Raw genomic sequence first — 14,117 nt, forward strand, 5'->3', positions numbered from 1 at the left:
GGCACCTGCGGCGGGCACGGGGCTGACCTTGGCCGGGGCTGCTGCAGGAGGGAGATTTTGGAGCCCCAGCATGGCTGCTCCTCGGCGCAGCACGTCCTGATGCACTGCTCCGAGCCGGCGCTGCGGATTCGCGGCCTCGCACCGGCAGAGGAGGGGGCTGGAGCCGGGGCCGGGGGGGAAAGGCGCCCCTGGGGCTCCGGTGTCACCTGCACTGTCCCCAGGGGCCGCGGAGGAGGTCAGGGCTGTGATTAGCGCTGATGGGCTCTGGCAGGAGGAGGTGCGGGGACAGCTGGAGGGGCTGGAGGGGAAAATTGGAGCTGAGGGGTCTGTGGGGGAATCCTGATGCTGAGTCGCCGCGACAGGCGGCGGTGGCATCTCTGATGTCGCCTCGATGGCCGTCAGAGCGCTCTCTGGGTGGAGGGGCAGCAGAGCCCAAGGCTCTGCCTGAAAGGGGAGAGCAGAACCTCGTGGTGGGCTCTGGGAGGTGCCCAGGTGTGATGGGGATGAGCCCCAGCCCTCCCGCATCCCCTCCTGTCCCCACTGTCCCCTCCCCGGTCACGTTTGAGAGGTCCCTGCAATAATTGTGACACCTCAGGTGACAAAATCTGCAGCCCCCGCTCTGTCTGGTCACTGTTTGCATTCTTCTCCCTGTCTTGTCATACTGCTATTTCCACTTTAGTTCACTTTCGCTGGCGCTGAAAAGCATTAAAAAAAAAAAAAAACCCAAACAAAACAAAGAAAAACCAACAACCAAAAAACTTTAATAAGCAGAAACAGATTAAATTCACTTGGCTGTTATTTTTCAATAGGAGATTTTTGTTTGTCAAGACGCGGTGCCTGAGGGTGGGGGACTCTATCGGAAGCTGGAACTCCTGGAAATGAGTTAATTAAAAAGCCGATGAAGCTGCCTCTGTCCTCCCTGGGAGTGCAGCGTGCCGGGGCGGCGGCTGCCGCTGCTGCCCTTTCGAGAGGGACACGGTCGTGCCTCGTTAATCACCAACAGATTTGTGATTTAATTGCCATTCAGGGGAAGTCCCCCTCGGTCAAGGCGCTGACTCACTTGGATTTCATTTCATTTACCTCCCGTCTCCTCCTGGGACAACCGCAAGCATTTAATTTATTTTATTTTTTCAAACTTTAATCCCAAAATATTCCTGATTACATCACTCCAGCCCTGCTCTCCTGTCTGTCTGTGTGTCCATCCCTCCGAGGGCTCGCGGCAGCATCTCCGCCTTCCTCCCCGCGCTTTGGGGACCCTGAGCTCCTCGTTATTCCCTCGTTTGGCAGCACCGCGGACATGACTCTCATTGTAATTATAAATCACAGCCTCTGTAATTCCCCGCACCTTTTGCAGGGTTGCTGCTGCAAGGAGCCGCCTGCTTTATGGCTCGGAACGCGGCTGTCGCTTCCAATCCTCTCCCGGCCCATTATCTCCCTTTGATGCTTTTGAAGAGCCAGCGAAATGTTAATTCCAGCTCGGCCCTCTCCTCTCCTCCCCCCTCTTTGGGCAAATCCAGCCTGGAAGGGGCTGGCAGGTGATGCCTCAGTTTCAGTTTTTGTATTTTTTGGGTTCTGTGCTGCTTTAGTCTGTGGGTCTGTGCCCCATGTTATGGGATGGTGATCTCTGTGCACAGAGCAGGGAGACAAAACAATTCCTGCTCCAGCTGGGCACCAAGGACAAATGATCCAAATCTCAGTCCAGGAGCACAAACACTGTGGGCTGGAGAGAGAAAAACAAGGATGGGACTGCATGCAAATGGAGCAGAACTTGTGAGAGACCTCTCATGCATTTTGGGACCATTTTGTTCATTTTCAGTTCATTTTGTGACCATTTTGGTCCACCGTGGGTGCAGCCCTGGCTGGGCTCTTGCGCTGCCCAAGGTGGATCCATGGAGGAGATCCTTTTAATAAATCCCTGCTTGATTCTGTAATTCTGGCCTCAGTTCCAGCTCAGCCTTCCCAAGACTTCACAGGGACCTGGACACTGCCCTGGGGTTGTCCCTGCTCTGTCCCCAGGTTTGGAAGGGCTGGGGGTGAGGCCTTATCCAGCCTGACCTAGAGCAGAGGCCAGAATTAAAGAATAAAGCAGGGATTTGTTAAAAAGATCTCCTCAATGGATCCACCTTGGGCAGTGCAAGAGCCCAGCCAGGGCTGCACCAAGGTGAAAGAAAACGGTCACAAAATGGTCACAAAATGAACCCAAATGGTCACAGGGTCTGTCACTTTGATAAGTTCTGCTCCATTTGCATCTTGCAGCTCGTTGTCCCATTCCAGCCTTAGCCCATCCAGTCCCACTCTTCTTGTTTTTCTCCCTCCAGCCCATGTTGTTTGTGCTCTTGGGACTAAGATTTGGATCATTTGTCCTTGGTCCCCAGCTAGAGAAGGAATTTTGTGTCCCTGATCTGTGCAGAGCTCACCACCCCATAATATGGGGCTCAGAACTCCACACTAAAGCGCACAGATTCTAAAAATTATAAAAACTAAAACCTGAGCGATGTGGCTGTGCTGACCCTCCCAGGGCTTCACTGTCTGTGGTTTTGGACATTTAGGGTGGGCAGAGGACGGGCAGGGTGGGCAGGGCGGGCGCTCGGGTGGCAGCAGTGCCAGCGGGGACAGATGGAGCCGCAAAGTGCCACTAGGTGCTGGGCACAGCCCGCCTGGCGCTGCCACCAGCGCCAGATTGTCAGCCCTGGATGGCCCTGGAGCCCAGCAGGGGATGGGCAGCGTGTCCCTGTCCCCCTGGGCAGTGCCACATCCCCAGGGCTGCCAGGGAAAGGTATAGATAAGCATTATAATATTATACATATTGTGTTATAGTACATGTTATAATATTGGCTTTCCACAAACATTAAATTATTTTAAAATATTAAAAATTTTAAAATACTCTAAAACATTAAAAAATATAAAAAATATTTAAACATCTAAATTTTTAAAAATACTTTAAATATTTAAAATATTTAAAAACATAAAATACAATAAATATATAATATATAAATATATATTATAAATATATTATTTATTATATACTATTTAATACATTAAAGTATATATAATAAATATGCAACAAGGTAATACAATAGAAATAAATATATTAAAAGTGTTTTAATATATATATATATAAAATGTTTCCAAAATAGCAAATGTGCTCTTGGCTGAATGCCAATCTTTGCTTTATTGTCTTTATCTCTTATTGTCCTTTATTAAACTTTTAAATTGTTACAAGAGGGTTAAAAACGAGGTTAAACTCCTGTTTTTCCCAGTTGGATCCTCTGAGCTGGGATAGGGATGGGTGCTGTGCCACCCTGTGCCCACAGGTCACGGTGCCCACCCCAAATAGTGCCAGAACATTCTGGATTTGGCTGTGATTTATGGGCTCAGTGAGGAGCTTGTCCAGTCATCCCGAAATAATAAATAAAATCCACACTGTCATCCCAAAATAATAAATAAAACTCACAGCTGGTGCTGGCAGCAGATAGCATCAGCAATATCAGGAGAGGGAAAATTACTGAGGGTCCTCGAGAGAAAAATGAGGAGAGAGAGGGAGAGAGGGAAAAGGGAAAAGGGGAAGGGAACAAGGGAAAACTTGTGGAGGGAAAAAGAGAAAAGTTGGGGAAGGGAAAAGTCAGGAGACCCATCATTTTCACGGTGATTTCTCCTTCCAGACAGGTGAATCCCACCCCTTGTCCCTGGATCCCATTCCTTCTCCCTAAATCCCATTACTTGTCCCTAAATCCAATTCCTTGTCCCTGGATCCCACCCCTTGTTCCTGGATCCCACCTTCCCTAAATCCCATTCCTTTTACCTAAATCCCACTCCTCACCCCTGGACCCACCTTCCCTCCTGCAGGGAGTTGATTGGGCTGCGAACAGCCTGGAATATCAGGATCCCTTTGGAATAAAAACACCTTTCAATCCCTTCCCACCCGAACTCTTCCAGAACTCTGCAGTCCCCCTGTCCCTGGCACCCTCCAGGACCCCAGGCTCCCATCCCATGGATCCCATCCCATTCCATCCCATCCCGTCCCATCCCATCCCATCCCATCCCACCCCATCCCGTCCCGTCCCATCCCATCCCATCCCATCCCACCCCGTCCCGTCCCGTCCCGTCCCGTCCCGTCCCGTCCCGTCCCGTCCCGTCCCGTCCCATCCCATCCCATCCCATCCCAGCCCAGCCCAGCCCAGCCCAGCCCAGCCCGGGAAGGGGAGCTCGGGAGCAGTGCCAGCTCCTGTCACCGGCGGTGCCACATCGCTGTGACAGCGGCGACACCAGCACAGGGAGGGGGCGGGCACAGCCGGGCAGGGCTGGAAAATCCCGTGGAAAATGAACATTGTTGTGACTTCCAGCACCGCGGCAGTGCCAGGAGGGGCTGGGCGCACCAGTGACACCAGTAGCCATGCTGGGCTGCAGTGCCAACCCCTTTTCCCTCCTTTCTCACCCCAATTTGCTTCAATCCTCACCCCCTGCTTGCTCCCTGAAACTCCAGCCACCCTTTGGGAGGGGCAGGAACCAGAGCAGGTTTAAATCCGAGCTCAGAGCTTCTCAAAGGGAAAAACCAAAAGTCAAACCAAGAATCTTAATGGTATTTTTTTGTTTGTGTGTGTGTGTGTGTGTGTTTTCTTCTGTTTTATCTTCTTTTTGTTGTTAGCAACCCAACTACTGGAGCTTTAAGGTCAGTATTTTGGATTTTTCCCGATTTCTCTCTGAAATGCATGTGCTTGGCTGTGGCTCTGGAGGGGGGTGGGAGCCCGCGGTGGGATTTTTTTGGATGAGGATTCCTGAGCTGAAGTCGTTTGGTCTCAGCTGAGCTGAAGCTGAAGGTGGTGAGGGGGAATTTTGGGGTTTGGGGTGAGCTGTGAGTTGTTCTGTGAGGCCTCTTTCTGGGAGCTCACCCCATGGCCAAATCCTGCTGCTCTGGAGTTATTTCTGAGACAGAATTCTGGGAAAAGGATGGAAAAAGGGTGGGAAAAGGCCGATTCTGGATGGGATTGGAAGCTCAGAGTGGCTGCTCCCAGCAGGGATACAGGGATTGCTCTGGTTTCCAGCCTCCTCTTCCTCCTCCTCCGTCTCCTCCTCGCCGAGGGACTCCCTGGCTGCCCTTCAAGGTCGCCGCCTTGCCGGGTGACCTTGGTGCGTTGTCCCGGGTGGATTCGCTCTTCCCGTGGAAAAAAAAACCAAAAATCCCAGGGAATGTGGGGCCGGGAAATGCGGGACACGAAAATTTGTCCCGAGTTTTCATTCCCGGAGTGAAACGGGGGTGGAGCCGCTGCTCCGGGAGGTTCAGCCGGCCCCTGCTCCATCCCACGGGGCATTCCCGGCACTGCCAGGGGAGGGAAGGCCCGAAATCCTCCCTTTTTTTGCCTTTTTGCCGGATTTTTTATCTTTTACCCTGATTTTTTTGCGACTAAGAAGTAGAACAGGGCTGAACTTTAGGATCTTCCTGGCGCTTTGAGGTGAGGGAAGGCAAAAAATCCTCACTTTTAAAATATTTTCCCGATTTTTTGCGCCCTTCTCCCGGAATGTGCCCTCGATCTGCCACCCCCATGCCACTGTCACCTCTGTGCCACTGTCACGCTGCTGCCAGCCCAGGCTCCAGGCAGATTCCCGATTCTCCAGGACACCCCAGTCTGTCTCCAATACATTCTAATCCTCCCCGCACTTTTCCATCCCCTCATTCCCGCCCTCCCTGCCCGAAAATCCCGGCCAGGGCCATCCCAAAGGCTCGCGGTGTTTTTGGGACATCCAGGGCCACATCCAAGGGGGAAAATCCCGCGAGGAAGGTCAGTGGAGAGGGCCGGGGGCTCCCGCCGCGCTGATGCGAGGGGTGGGGTGGAATTTGGATTCCCGGAGGAACGGGAAGATCCAAAAGCTTGGCAGAGCTCCTTTGGAGCCGGGACTTTAAAGGAACATCAAAGGCAGCCGAGTAAAAGATGCAGAAGGGCAAAAACCGGCGGGGGACACACAAAGGACGCGTTTGTCTTTAAAACGAGAGTCAGGAGCGGCTTTATGCGCACCGCGCTCCCGCTCCGGCCTCGGGACCGCGGCTGCGGCTTCCCGGGAGCCCCGCGCCTCCTGCGGGAAGCCATTTCCACCTCGGCGGCGCTCGGCCAGCCGCAGTGAGAGGCAGGAGATGAGTATTTACTCGCAGGAGATGAGCAAATAGCAGGCAGCGAGTCCTGGGCTGCTCTAACCCCGCTACTCTCGCTCCAGCCGGCCCCGGCTCGGCCGCGCTCCCGGGGACCGCGGGGGGGTTGTTCCCGGTGGTTGTTCCCGGTGGTTGTTCCTGGTGGGTTGTTCCCGGTGGTTGTTCCCGGTGGTTGTTCCCAATGCTTGTTCCCGGTGGGAAGAGGGATTTGGGGTGGGTAAACAGTGGGGAGAGGCTGCTCCGACCTCCTCGCTGTGGTTTTTGGGGTCCTCGCTGGTTTTGCGGCATCGCCGGGAGATGCTGCCCGTTGTTGTCCATCGATCCCGGGGTTGTCGATATTTATGGATGGGTTGGGTGGGAAAAGCGACTAAAGCTCTCCTGATCCCACCCTCTGCCACTGGCGGGGGTGGCGCCCACCCCACCCCGGTGCTGGGAATGGGAGAGGCATCCTCAGCGCAGGAACGGGGAAACTGAGGCACGGCTGAAATTGACGGGGTTGGGGAAGGTGTGGGGCGAGCAGCAGCGTCAATATTCATGAGGCTGCAGAGGATCCAGGCTTTTAAATATTCATCAGCACGCGGAGCCTCTGCTGCCAGCAGGAAAATCGGGGAGAGGGGAGGAGCAGCCCCCCTTCTTCCTTTCCTTGTTCCTTTCCTTTTCCCTTTCTTTTTTCTTTTTTTCTTTTTTCTTTTTTCTTTTTCTTTTTTCTTTTTTCTTTTTTCTTTTTTCTTTTTCCTTTTTCCCTTTTCCCTTTTCCCGTTCCCCCTTTCCTTTTCCCTTTCTCCTTTCCCCTTTTCCCTCTCCCTCTGCAGGGACAGAGGGGTGGCTTTACCTCAGGGACATCCAGGTGCAGTCACCCGCAGAGTGTCGGGGGTTTCTGGGATCGGGATCAGGGGTTGGGAATGGCCCATCCCGGAGCCCATCCCAGGGCAGGGAGTCCCGCTCACTCCAGAGGGGGCGGCCCCTTCCTTTAGTCAAGGGGTCCGGTTTAAAAACCCTAATCCGATTTGAATGCTAATCCTGTTAACATTGAGATCGGGATTAATTCTGCCTTAATCGGGATAATCCTGACAAAATGTTCAGCATTAGATGTGGGATGAGTTATTGCTGCCGGCAGGGGCAACGATTTTAATTTGGGGGCGGGGGGAGAGGGCAAGGGGCTGGGAGGAGGGCGCTGGAGAGGCCACAACCCCTTGGATGGGGGAGACTCCTGAAAAAACCCTTTCGAAGGTGCCCGAAGCACCCTGGGCCTCTCATTCCTTCCACTTCTGCCCAAATTTCCTCCAGTTTTCCCCATTTTTCCTCCCAGCTGGGCATGTCCCGGCTCCTCCGCCTCCAGCGGCAGGAGCTGGGATGTTGGAATTCTTTCCCGAGCGAAATCCATCGCTCCTGACTGGTGCAGCTGAGCGAAAAGGCGGAGCGGAGGGGTTGGGTTTCACCGGCCGGGATCAGGCGTCCGAGCGGGGCGGCACCACAGCCGGGAATGTCGGGCACTGGGGGAGGATAGCCAGGCTCGGGATGCTGGATTCCCCTTGGGATTGCTGGGTTCTGCTCAGGGATGATGTATTCCAGCTGGGAATGCTGGGTTCTGGTCAGGGATGCTCCATTCCAATTGGGAACTATAGTTTCTCATCAGGGATGCTGGTTTTTGTTCAGGGATGCCAGTGTCTGTTTGAGAACACTGCATCCCAGTTGGGAAAGCCGGGTTCTGGTCAGGGATGCTCTATTTGAATTGGAAATGATGATTTCTCACCAGGGATGCTGGTTTCTGGTCAGGGATGTTCTATTCCAATTGGGTATGCCCGCCCCACGGATCCTATCCCATGGATCCCACCCCACGGATCCCACCCCACCCCACGGATCCATCCCAGGGCTCAGCGCCAGATGGGGTCTGGGCGGGACTCCAGGATTAAGGATGAGAGGGGGATCAGCAGGGATTAATTCCGATCCGTGTCCAGCCAGGGGCCGGAGCCTCGGTAAATAACCGTGCCCAGGGCGGTGCCAGCTGTGCCAGCTGTTTTCCAGGGATTTCAGGGCTCCCTCGCCTTTATCCCCATCCTGCCGAGGAGCTGCAGAGGGCAAGGAGCTGCCAGGACCTGCCAGGACCCGCCAGGACCCGCCAGGGCCATGCCCGGCCGCGCTCCGGAGCACCCTCGGAGCCCATGGGGCGCGATTTTGCGGGGTCTGGGGGCTCCTGGAGGGCGCGGTCCCCACCCCGGAGCTGCCCAGCCCAGCCTGGGAGGCTCCTCCCGGTGGCGGGAGGGGAGGGGAGGCTGAGCCCGGGGACAGGCGCCGCCGGTGGCACTGGGACAGCGAGGGTTTGTCCATCCCAGGTCGGTTTTGGGGCTGGTCTCGGAGGCTTTGGGGTGCGAGGGGCTGCGGAGCTGGGGATGGGGTGGGAATTGCAGCTCTGAGTATCCCGAGGGGTTCAGACGGGGACGGAGCCGCTTCTCCTCCTGCTGTCCCTGTCACCAGTCATGACCTGGAAGCCCCTCGGGTGTGGGATGGACGGAGGCGTCGGGCAGGACCCGTTTTTCCCTCGGGAGGGGTCGGGCAGGACCCGTTTTCCCTCGGGAGGGCTCGGGCACAGCCCTGGGAGCCTGTGGGGCTGGGACAAACCCGGTGTCCCTTCCCCGAGGCCCCTGGCAGAGTCGCAGGGTGGAAATCTGCAGCTGTGGGGTCGCTCCGGGTGCTGTTGGGAGCAGCTGCTCCATCCCGGGGCAGGATTCCTTCCCCATGCATTTTGCCCTTGGTTTTTCGTTGTTTTTTTTTTGGTTCTTTTTTTTTTTTTTTTTTTCCTCCTATCTGCTTTGAAGTGACCTGCGGGAGGTCCAGGGCTGCTCCTATCACCTCTGTCCCCCTCCTGACCCCTCTCGCCCTCTCCATCAAGGCAGCTCCACCGCTTTTCCCCATCCCGAGGGGTGACCCCTCTCCTTTCACGGATTCCCAAAAATCCGCCGGGTCCTTTGATCCTTCCCCGCTTCTCTCCGAGCATTCCGCCCTCCCAGCTGGGCCGGAGAATGTGGGAGAGGGGTGTGGAGGATGAGGATGATGCAGGAATGAGGAGCATCCTTATCTCCAGGCAGAGATAATGGAGCTGCTTCCGCAGGGATGATCGGGGCTTTTTAGGAGCTCAAAGAATCCCTTAATTGTGGCTTTTTTTAGCTCTGGGGAGACAAAAGAGAAAAAAAAAATCCGACATTAAAAAACTCCCTCCATTCCCCATCCCACCGTTTTTATATAAAACTCCCAGGGACGGGGGAGGGGATGGGGACATTCCTGGCCCTGCTGTAATTGGGGATTTTTCCCAATTCCTCCTCCAGAGGCTCTGAGGATGCTCCTGGCTCTGCTGGAATTTGGGATTTTGATTTTTCCTATATCCTTCCCCAGAGGCTCTGGGGATGCTCCTGGCCCTGCTGGAACTGGGGATTTTTCCCATTTCCTCCTCCAGAGGCTCTGGGGGTGCCCCTAGCCCTGCTGGAATTCGGGATTTTTTGCCCCCGCCTCCTCCAGAGGGGTTTTTTGGGGTCGGTTTTCCCCGGGACCATCACCACGAGGGCACTGCCAGGGGTCCAAGCTTTGCTCCATCGGGATTCCCTCGGCTCAGGAGGCTCCCGGGGGGCTCCACCCGAGCAGGTTTAACCCCGGGGGGAGCTCTGGGCATCCCGAGCTCGGTGCCCTTTGCCCAGCCCCCTCTGCCCCGAAATTCCTCATTTTTCCCGGCGCAGCCTCCCCGTGGCCTTGAGCCGCTTTTGTTGTGGCTGCGCTCCCTCGCTGCCGTTCCAAGCTTTCCCCGCTGGAATTCCCGCAGGGACCAGCCGGGAGTTCCAGGATGCAGCTCTAGGATCGCCGCTCTGGGGCTGGCTCGGCAGGAAATGGGTCATTTCCCAGCTGGGGACAGGAGCAGGGGGGCGATGTCCCCTCCCTCCCTCCCTCCTTCCACCCCTTCCCTGCCACCAGCCGGGTGGGCTCAGATCCCACAGGGAATTTTCTCCGTGGCCACGGGGAATTTGGGGCTGCCGAAGCCCCTGGGGAGGGGTCTGGGTGTGGATAAAAGGGTCACATGTGGGGCAGGACAGAGAAATGGGGGGCACAAGGTTTTTATGGCCACTCTGGGTGTTTTAGGGTGGTCTTTGGGGTTTATCCTGAGCCTTTCCCAGCTGGGAGATGCCCCCTGCATGCCCTGGTGGGGCAGGGGTGGCAGGGGACATCCAGACTGGCACACCTGGCACCCTGAGGGCAGGGTCAGGACCTCCCAAAACATCTGCAATTTCACAAGGATGGGCAAAGCTGCACCGAGGTGCCCCTCTGGGGGGTTTCTGTTCCTATCTCGGGGGTTTCTGTGCCCAGCTAGGGGGTTTCTGTTCCCATCTCGGGGGGTTCTGTGCCCATCTAGGGGGGTTCTGTGCCCATCTCGGGGGTTTCTGTGCCCATTTGGGAGGGTCCCAGCCCACAGGGGTGCCCTGAGTTTAGGAAAGGGGGGCAGGAGTGGCTCTGCCCCAGTGCCAGGGACAGTTTTGGGGGTTGGGGACAGCACATTGTGCAGAGCATCAGGGCAGAACGGTCCCTTCCGGGCTAAAAACCCATTAACTCCCATCTCGCCTGGCTTGGTTGGGTTTTTTTTTGTGGTTTGACTGATTCCATGAATTATCCACAGCGGGGAGGCTTCGGTGCCCGGGGGCAGCTGCAGGGCCGGGAGGGGGCTGGGCTCACCTGGGACAGGGAAATGTCCCTGTCACCCCCGGGGGTGGGGATGGGGGGATTTGGGGCTGGGGAATGGAAGGGATGGATGGATGGATGGATGGATGGATGGATGGATGGATGGATGGATGGATGGATGGATGGATGGAGGGAGGAATTTAGGTGAGATTCCAGAGAATGGGAACAGGACAGGGACAGGCAGTGTTGGGCTCACCTGGGACAGGGAAGGTGTTCCTGTCAACCCCGGGGGTGGGGATGGGGAGGGATTTGAGTGGGGAGTGGAAAGGATGGATGCAGGGATGGATGCAGGGATGGATTTAGGTGAGATCCCAGAGAACAGGAAAAGGGCAGGGATGGGGGGTGTTGGGCTCACCTGGGACAGGGAAGGGGTCTCTGACACTCCAGGGTGTAGGGATGGGGGGCATTTGGGGTGGGGAGTGGAAAGGATGGATGCAGGGATGGATTTAGAGCAGGGTGAGATCCCAGAGAACGGGAACAGGACAGGGGAAGGATCCAGGAAGGCAGAGCCAGGCAGAGCTGCAGCCCTGGATCGCATCCCCACCAGGAGCTCCAGCTCCATCCCTGTGCTTCCCTAAGGATCCATCCTGGGCTGGGATCTGTGTCAGCACCACCCCAAACCCGAGCAGGGTACCCAGAAACCACAACCTTGAGGGCGGGGAGCCCCAAAATCCCCCTTTTCCACCCTAAAACCACCCCCACGAGGGGTCAGAGCTGCATCCCACGGCCCTGGGGATGGGAGCAAGGAATGCTTCCCTCCATCCCTGCATCCCTTCCTGGCTGTGAGGCTCTGCCAGGGCTCTTTGTGCTGCAACAACAACAACCCAGCCCAGCAGTCAATTTTCCAGCAATTAACTATGGGCGAGAACATTTCAAGTCCTCCCAAACCCCGCCTCGCAGGATTAATTAAATCTTCCAATTAATGTCTCATTTAAATGGCGATGATGGCTGTTATCATTTCATATTGATTTCTTTCTTTTTTTTTCCTTTTTTCCCCATCTTAAAATAGAGCTGTTGTCCCTTTCCAGCGTCGTCTTTTCCACACACCCTGGGAGCTGTTTGTTCCCTCTGTTGGCTTTGCCAACCTTCAACAAGTGTCTGGAAAATCCAGGCTTGGGTTTTTGGGGTTGTTAACACAAAGCAGTGCTGGGAATGGCCACAAATTTGGGGCTATCTGTGAACATTTGTGGGTATTTGTGGATATTTGGGATATTTCTGGATATTTGTAGATATTTGTGGATATTTGGAGATATTGGGGATATTTGGGATATTGGAAAATCCACATTTTCCATATCCTTGGTGGGAACTTGCTGGCAGCAGGCTCCTGTGAAATGGGGATCCTGGAAAATGAAATCCTCCCGGCTCCCAGAGCCATAAACCTTCCCAGTGCTTTGCTTCCAGAAGGATCTGGGCATTTAGGATTTCCGGGAGTGGTGTAATGGATGTGTAACCTCCAGGAGCAGCCAAGGTTATTTCGGCTCTGGCAGCCTCGGCTCCTTCCTGCAGGGTTAAATTCTGGGCTTTAATTCCAGAGTTAAATTCCAGGGGTTTGCCGGTGTGGGAGCCCAGAGGCACCGGGATGGAGCTGGGAAGGTTTATCCTGGAGCGGGGTGGGATTGGGAATGGGGTCTGTGCTGGGAGCAGGAGATGGAGCTGGGGTGGAACAAGTCAGAGCCTGAGCTGGGGAGGGAATGTGGGATGGAGGATCACTGGATGTGGAATGGAGCCCCTGGATTTGGGATGGAGCCCCCTGGATGCGGCCCAGCCCCACCGTCAAGCACAGGGAGGGATTTTTGGGGGTGTCCCAGGGGTTGCACTCGCCAACCTTCATGTCTCCCCCCATCCCAGGACATTCCATGTTCCCATCACCAGCTTCTCCATCCCGGCACCCCATTCCCGAGGAAAAGCAGGACCAGCCTCACCAGGGCTGCTGGGCCACCCATCCCTGTCTCCCCTGACCTGTCCCTGTCCCGTTGCAGACCAGGAGCTCCCGGCACTCCCAGGGCTCCCAGCCTGGCCTGGCCGACCAAGCCAAGCTCTCCTTCGCCTCGGCCGAGTCCCTGGAGACCATGTCGGAGGCGGAGCTGCCGCTGGCCTTCAACAGGATGAACCGGTTCCGGCAGAGCCTGCCCCTGTCCCGCTCGGCCAGCCAGACCAAGCTGCGCTCCCCAGGTACCCCTGGGGGCTCCAAAACCCCCATGGTGGAGGGTGGGGCTGGTCTCCATCTGCCCAAAATTCCAGACCAAGCTGCTCTTGGCCAGAAGTTCCCCATGTCATTTTTTTGGGTGCCCCAGAGCTCTCTAGGAACACCTTCCTTCACCAGGGCGAGGCTGGGTGGCCAAACATTCCCCAACCCATTTTTTTGGTTGCCTTGGACCCTTCCACCTTCACCAGGGCAGTTTTGAGTGGTCACAGCTCCCCTAACCCCTTCTTTTTGGCTGGGAAGACCCTGTCAGCTCTGTGGAGAAGGGGCACGGTCAGAGCTGACTCCGGCGTGCCCCCTGTGCTCCCAGGGGTGCTGTTCCTGCAGTTTGGGGATGAGACGAGGCGTGTGCACATCACGCACGAGATCAGCAGCATGGACACCCTGCACGCCCTCATCGTGCACATGTTCCCGCAGAAGCTCACCATGGGCATGCTCAAGTCCCCCAACACTGCCATCCTCATCAAGGACGAGTCCCGCAACGTCTTCTACGAGCTGGAGGATGTCCGGTGAGCAGGGAGGGATCAAATCCCACCCCGGGCTGGTTTCCTGTCCTTTAAATCCATCACAAACTGGGAAATCTGTGGAATTGTCCTGGTTTGAAAAGTCAGGTGTCTGCCAAGGAAGGCAGGAGTTTCCCTTAAAATGGAAAATGTCAAACCTCCCCCCCTCCAGCTTGTTATAGTTTTAAAATTAAAACATTCTCAGGCAAACTGCCCCACCTCTAACAGATAATAGAACACACTCATATCTTACAACCCAGGAGAGGGATGAAGGAAAAAGGGGGTGGGGGGTGCTCTGCTGGAGTTTTGGGGGGTCTGTCCAGGTGTTCAGGCTCTACCTCTGCTTCCAGAGACATCCAGGACAGAAGCATCATTAAAATCTACCGGAAAGAGCCGCTCTACGCCTCGTTCCCAGCCTCACACATCACCAACGGCGACCTGAGGGTGAGAGGGGACACGGGGACAGGCCGGGGGTGGCAGGGCCTGGTGGAGTGGGAGCAGTAGGGAGAGAAAGCAGCAGAGATTGGGAATTAGGAACTGTGTGTGGTTG

At 55.7% G+C, this 14,117-nt stretch overlaps 1 protein-coding gene across 4 annotated transcripts in view; it reads left to right on the plus strand.

Annotated features, from left to right (window-relative positions):
• SRCIN1 (SRC kinase signaling inhibitor 1) overlaps positions 1–14,117 on the plus strand; it is a 40,439-nt gene that overhangs the window by 8,689 nt on the left and 17,633 nt on the right. For all 4 annotated transcript variants that reach the window (XM_064733928.1, XM_064733929.1, XM_064733930.1 and 1 more), the window contains exons 3-6: positions 4,646–4,669; positions 12,841–13,033; positions 13,375–13,573; positions 13,918–14,011. In XM_064733928.1, coding sequence (XP_064589998.1) covers positions 4,646–4,669; positions 12,841–13,033; positions 13,375–13,573; positions 13,918–14,011 — 510 coding nt within the window. The remainder of the gene's footprint in view (positions 1–4,645; positions 4,670–12,840; positions 13,034–13,374; positions 13,574–13,917; positions 14,012–14,117) is intronic.

This window comes from Zonotrichia leucophrys, chromosome 27 (genome assembly GCF_028769735.1).
Source record: "Zonotrichia leucophrys gambelii isolate GWCS_2022_RI chromosome 27, RI_Zleu_2.0, whole genome shotgun sequence".
Classification (NCBI taxonomy): Eukaryota; Metazoa; Chordata; class Aves; order Passeriformes; family Passerellidae; genus Zonotrichia; species Zonotrichia leucophrys.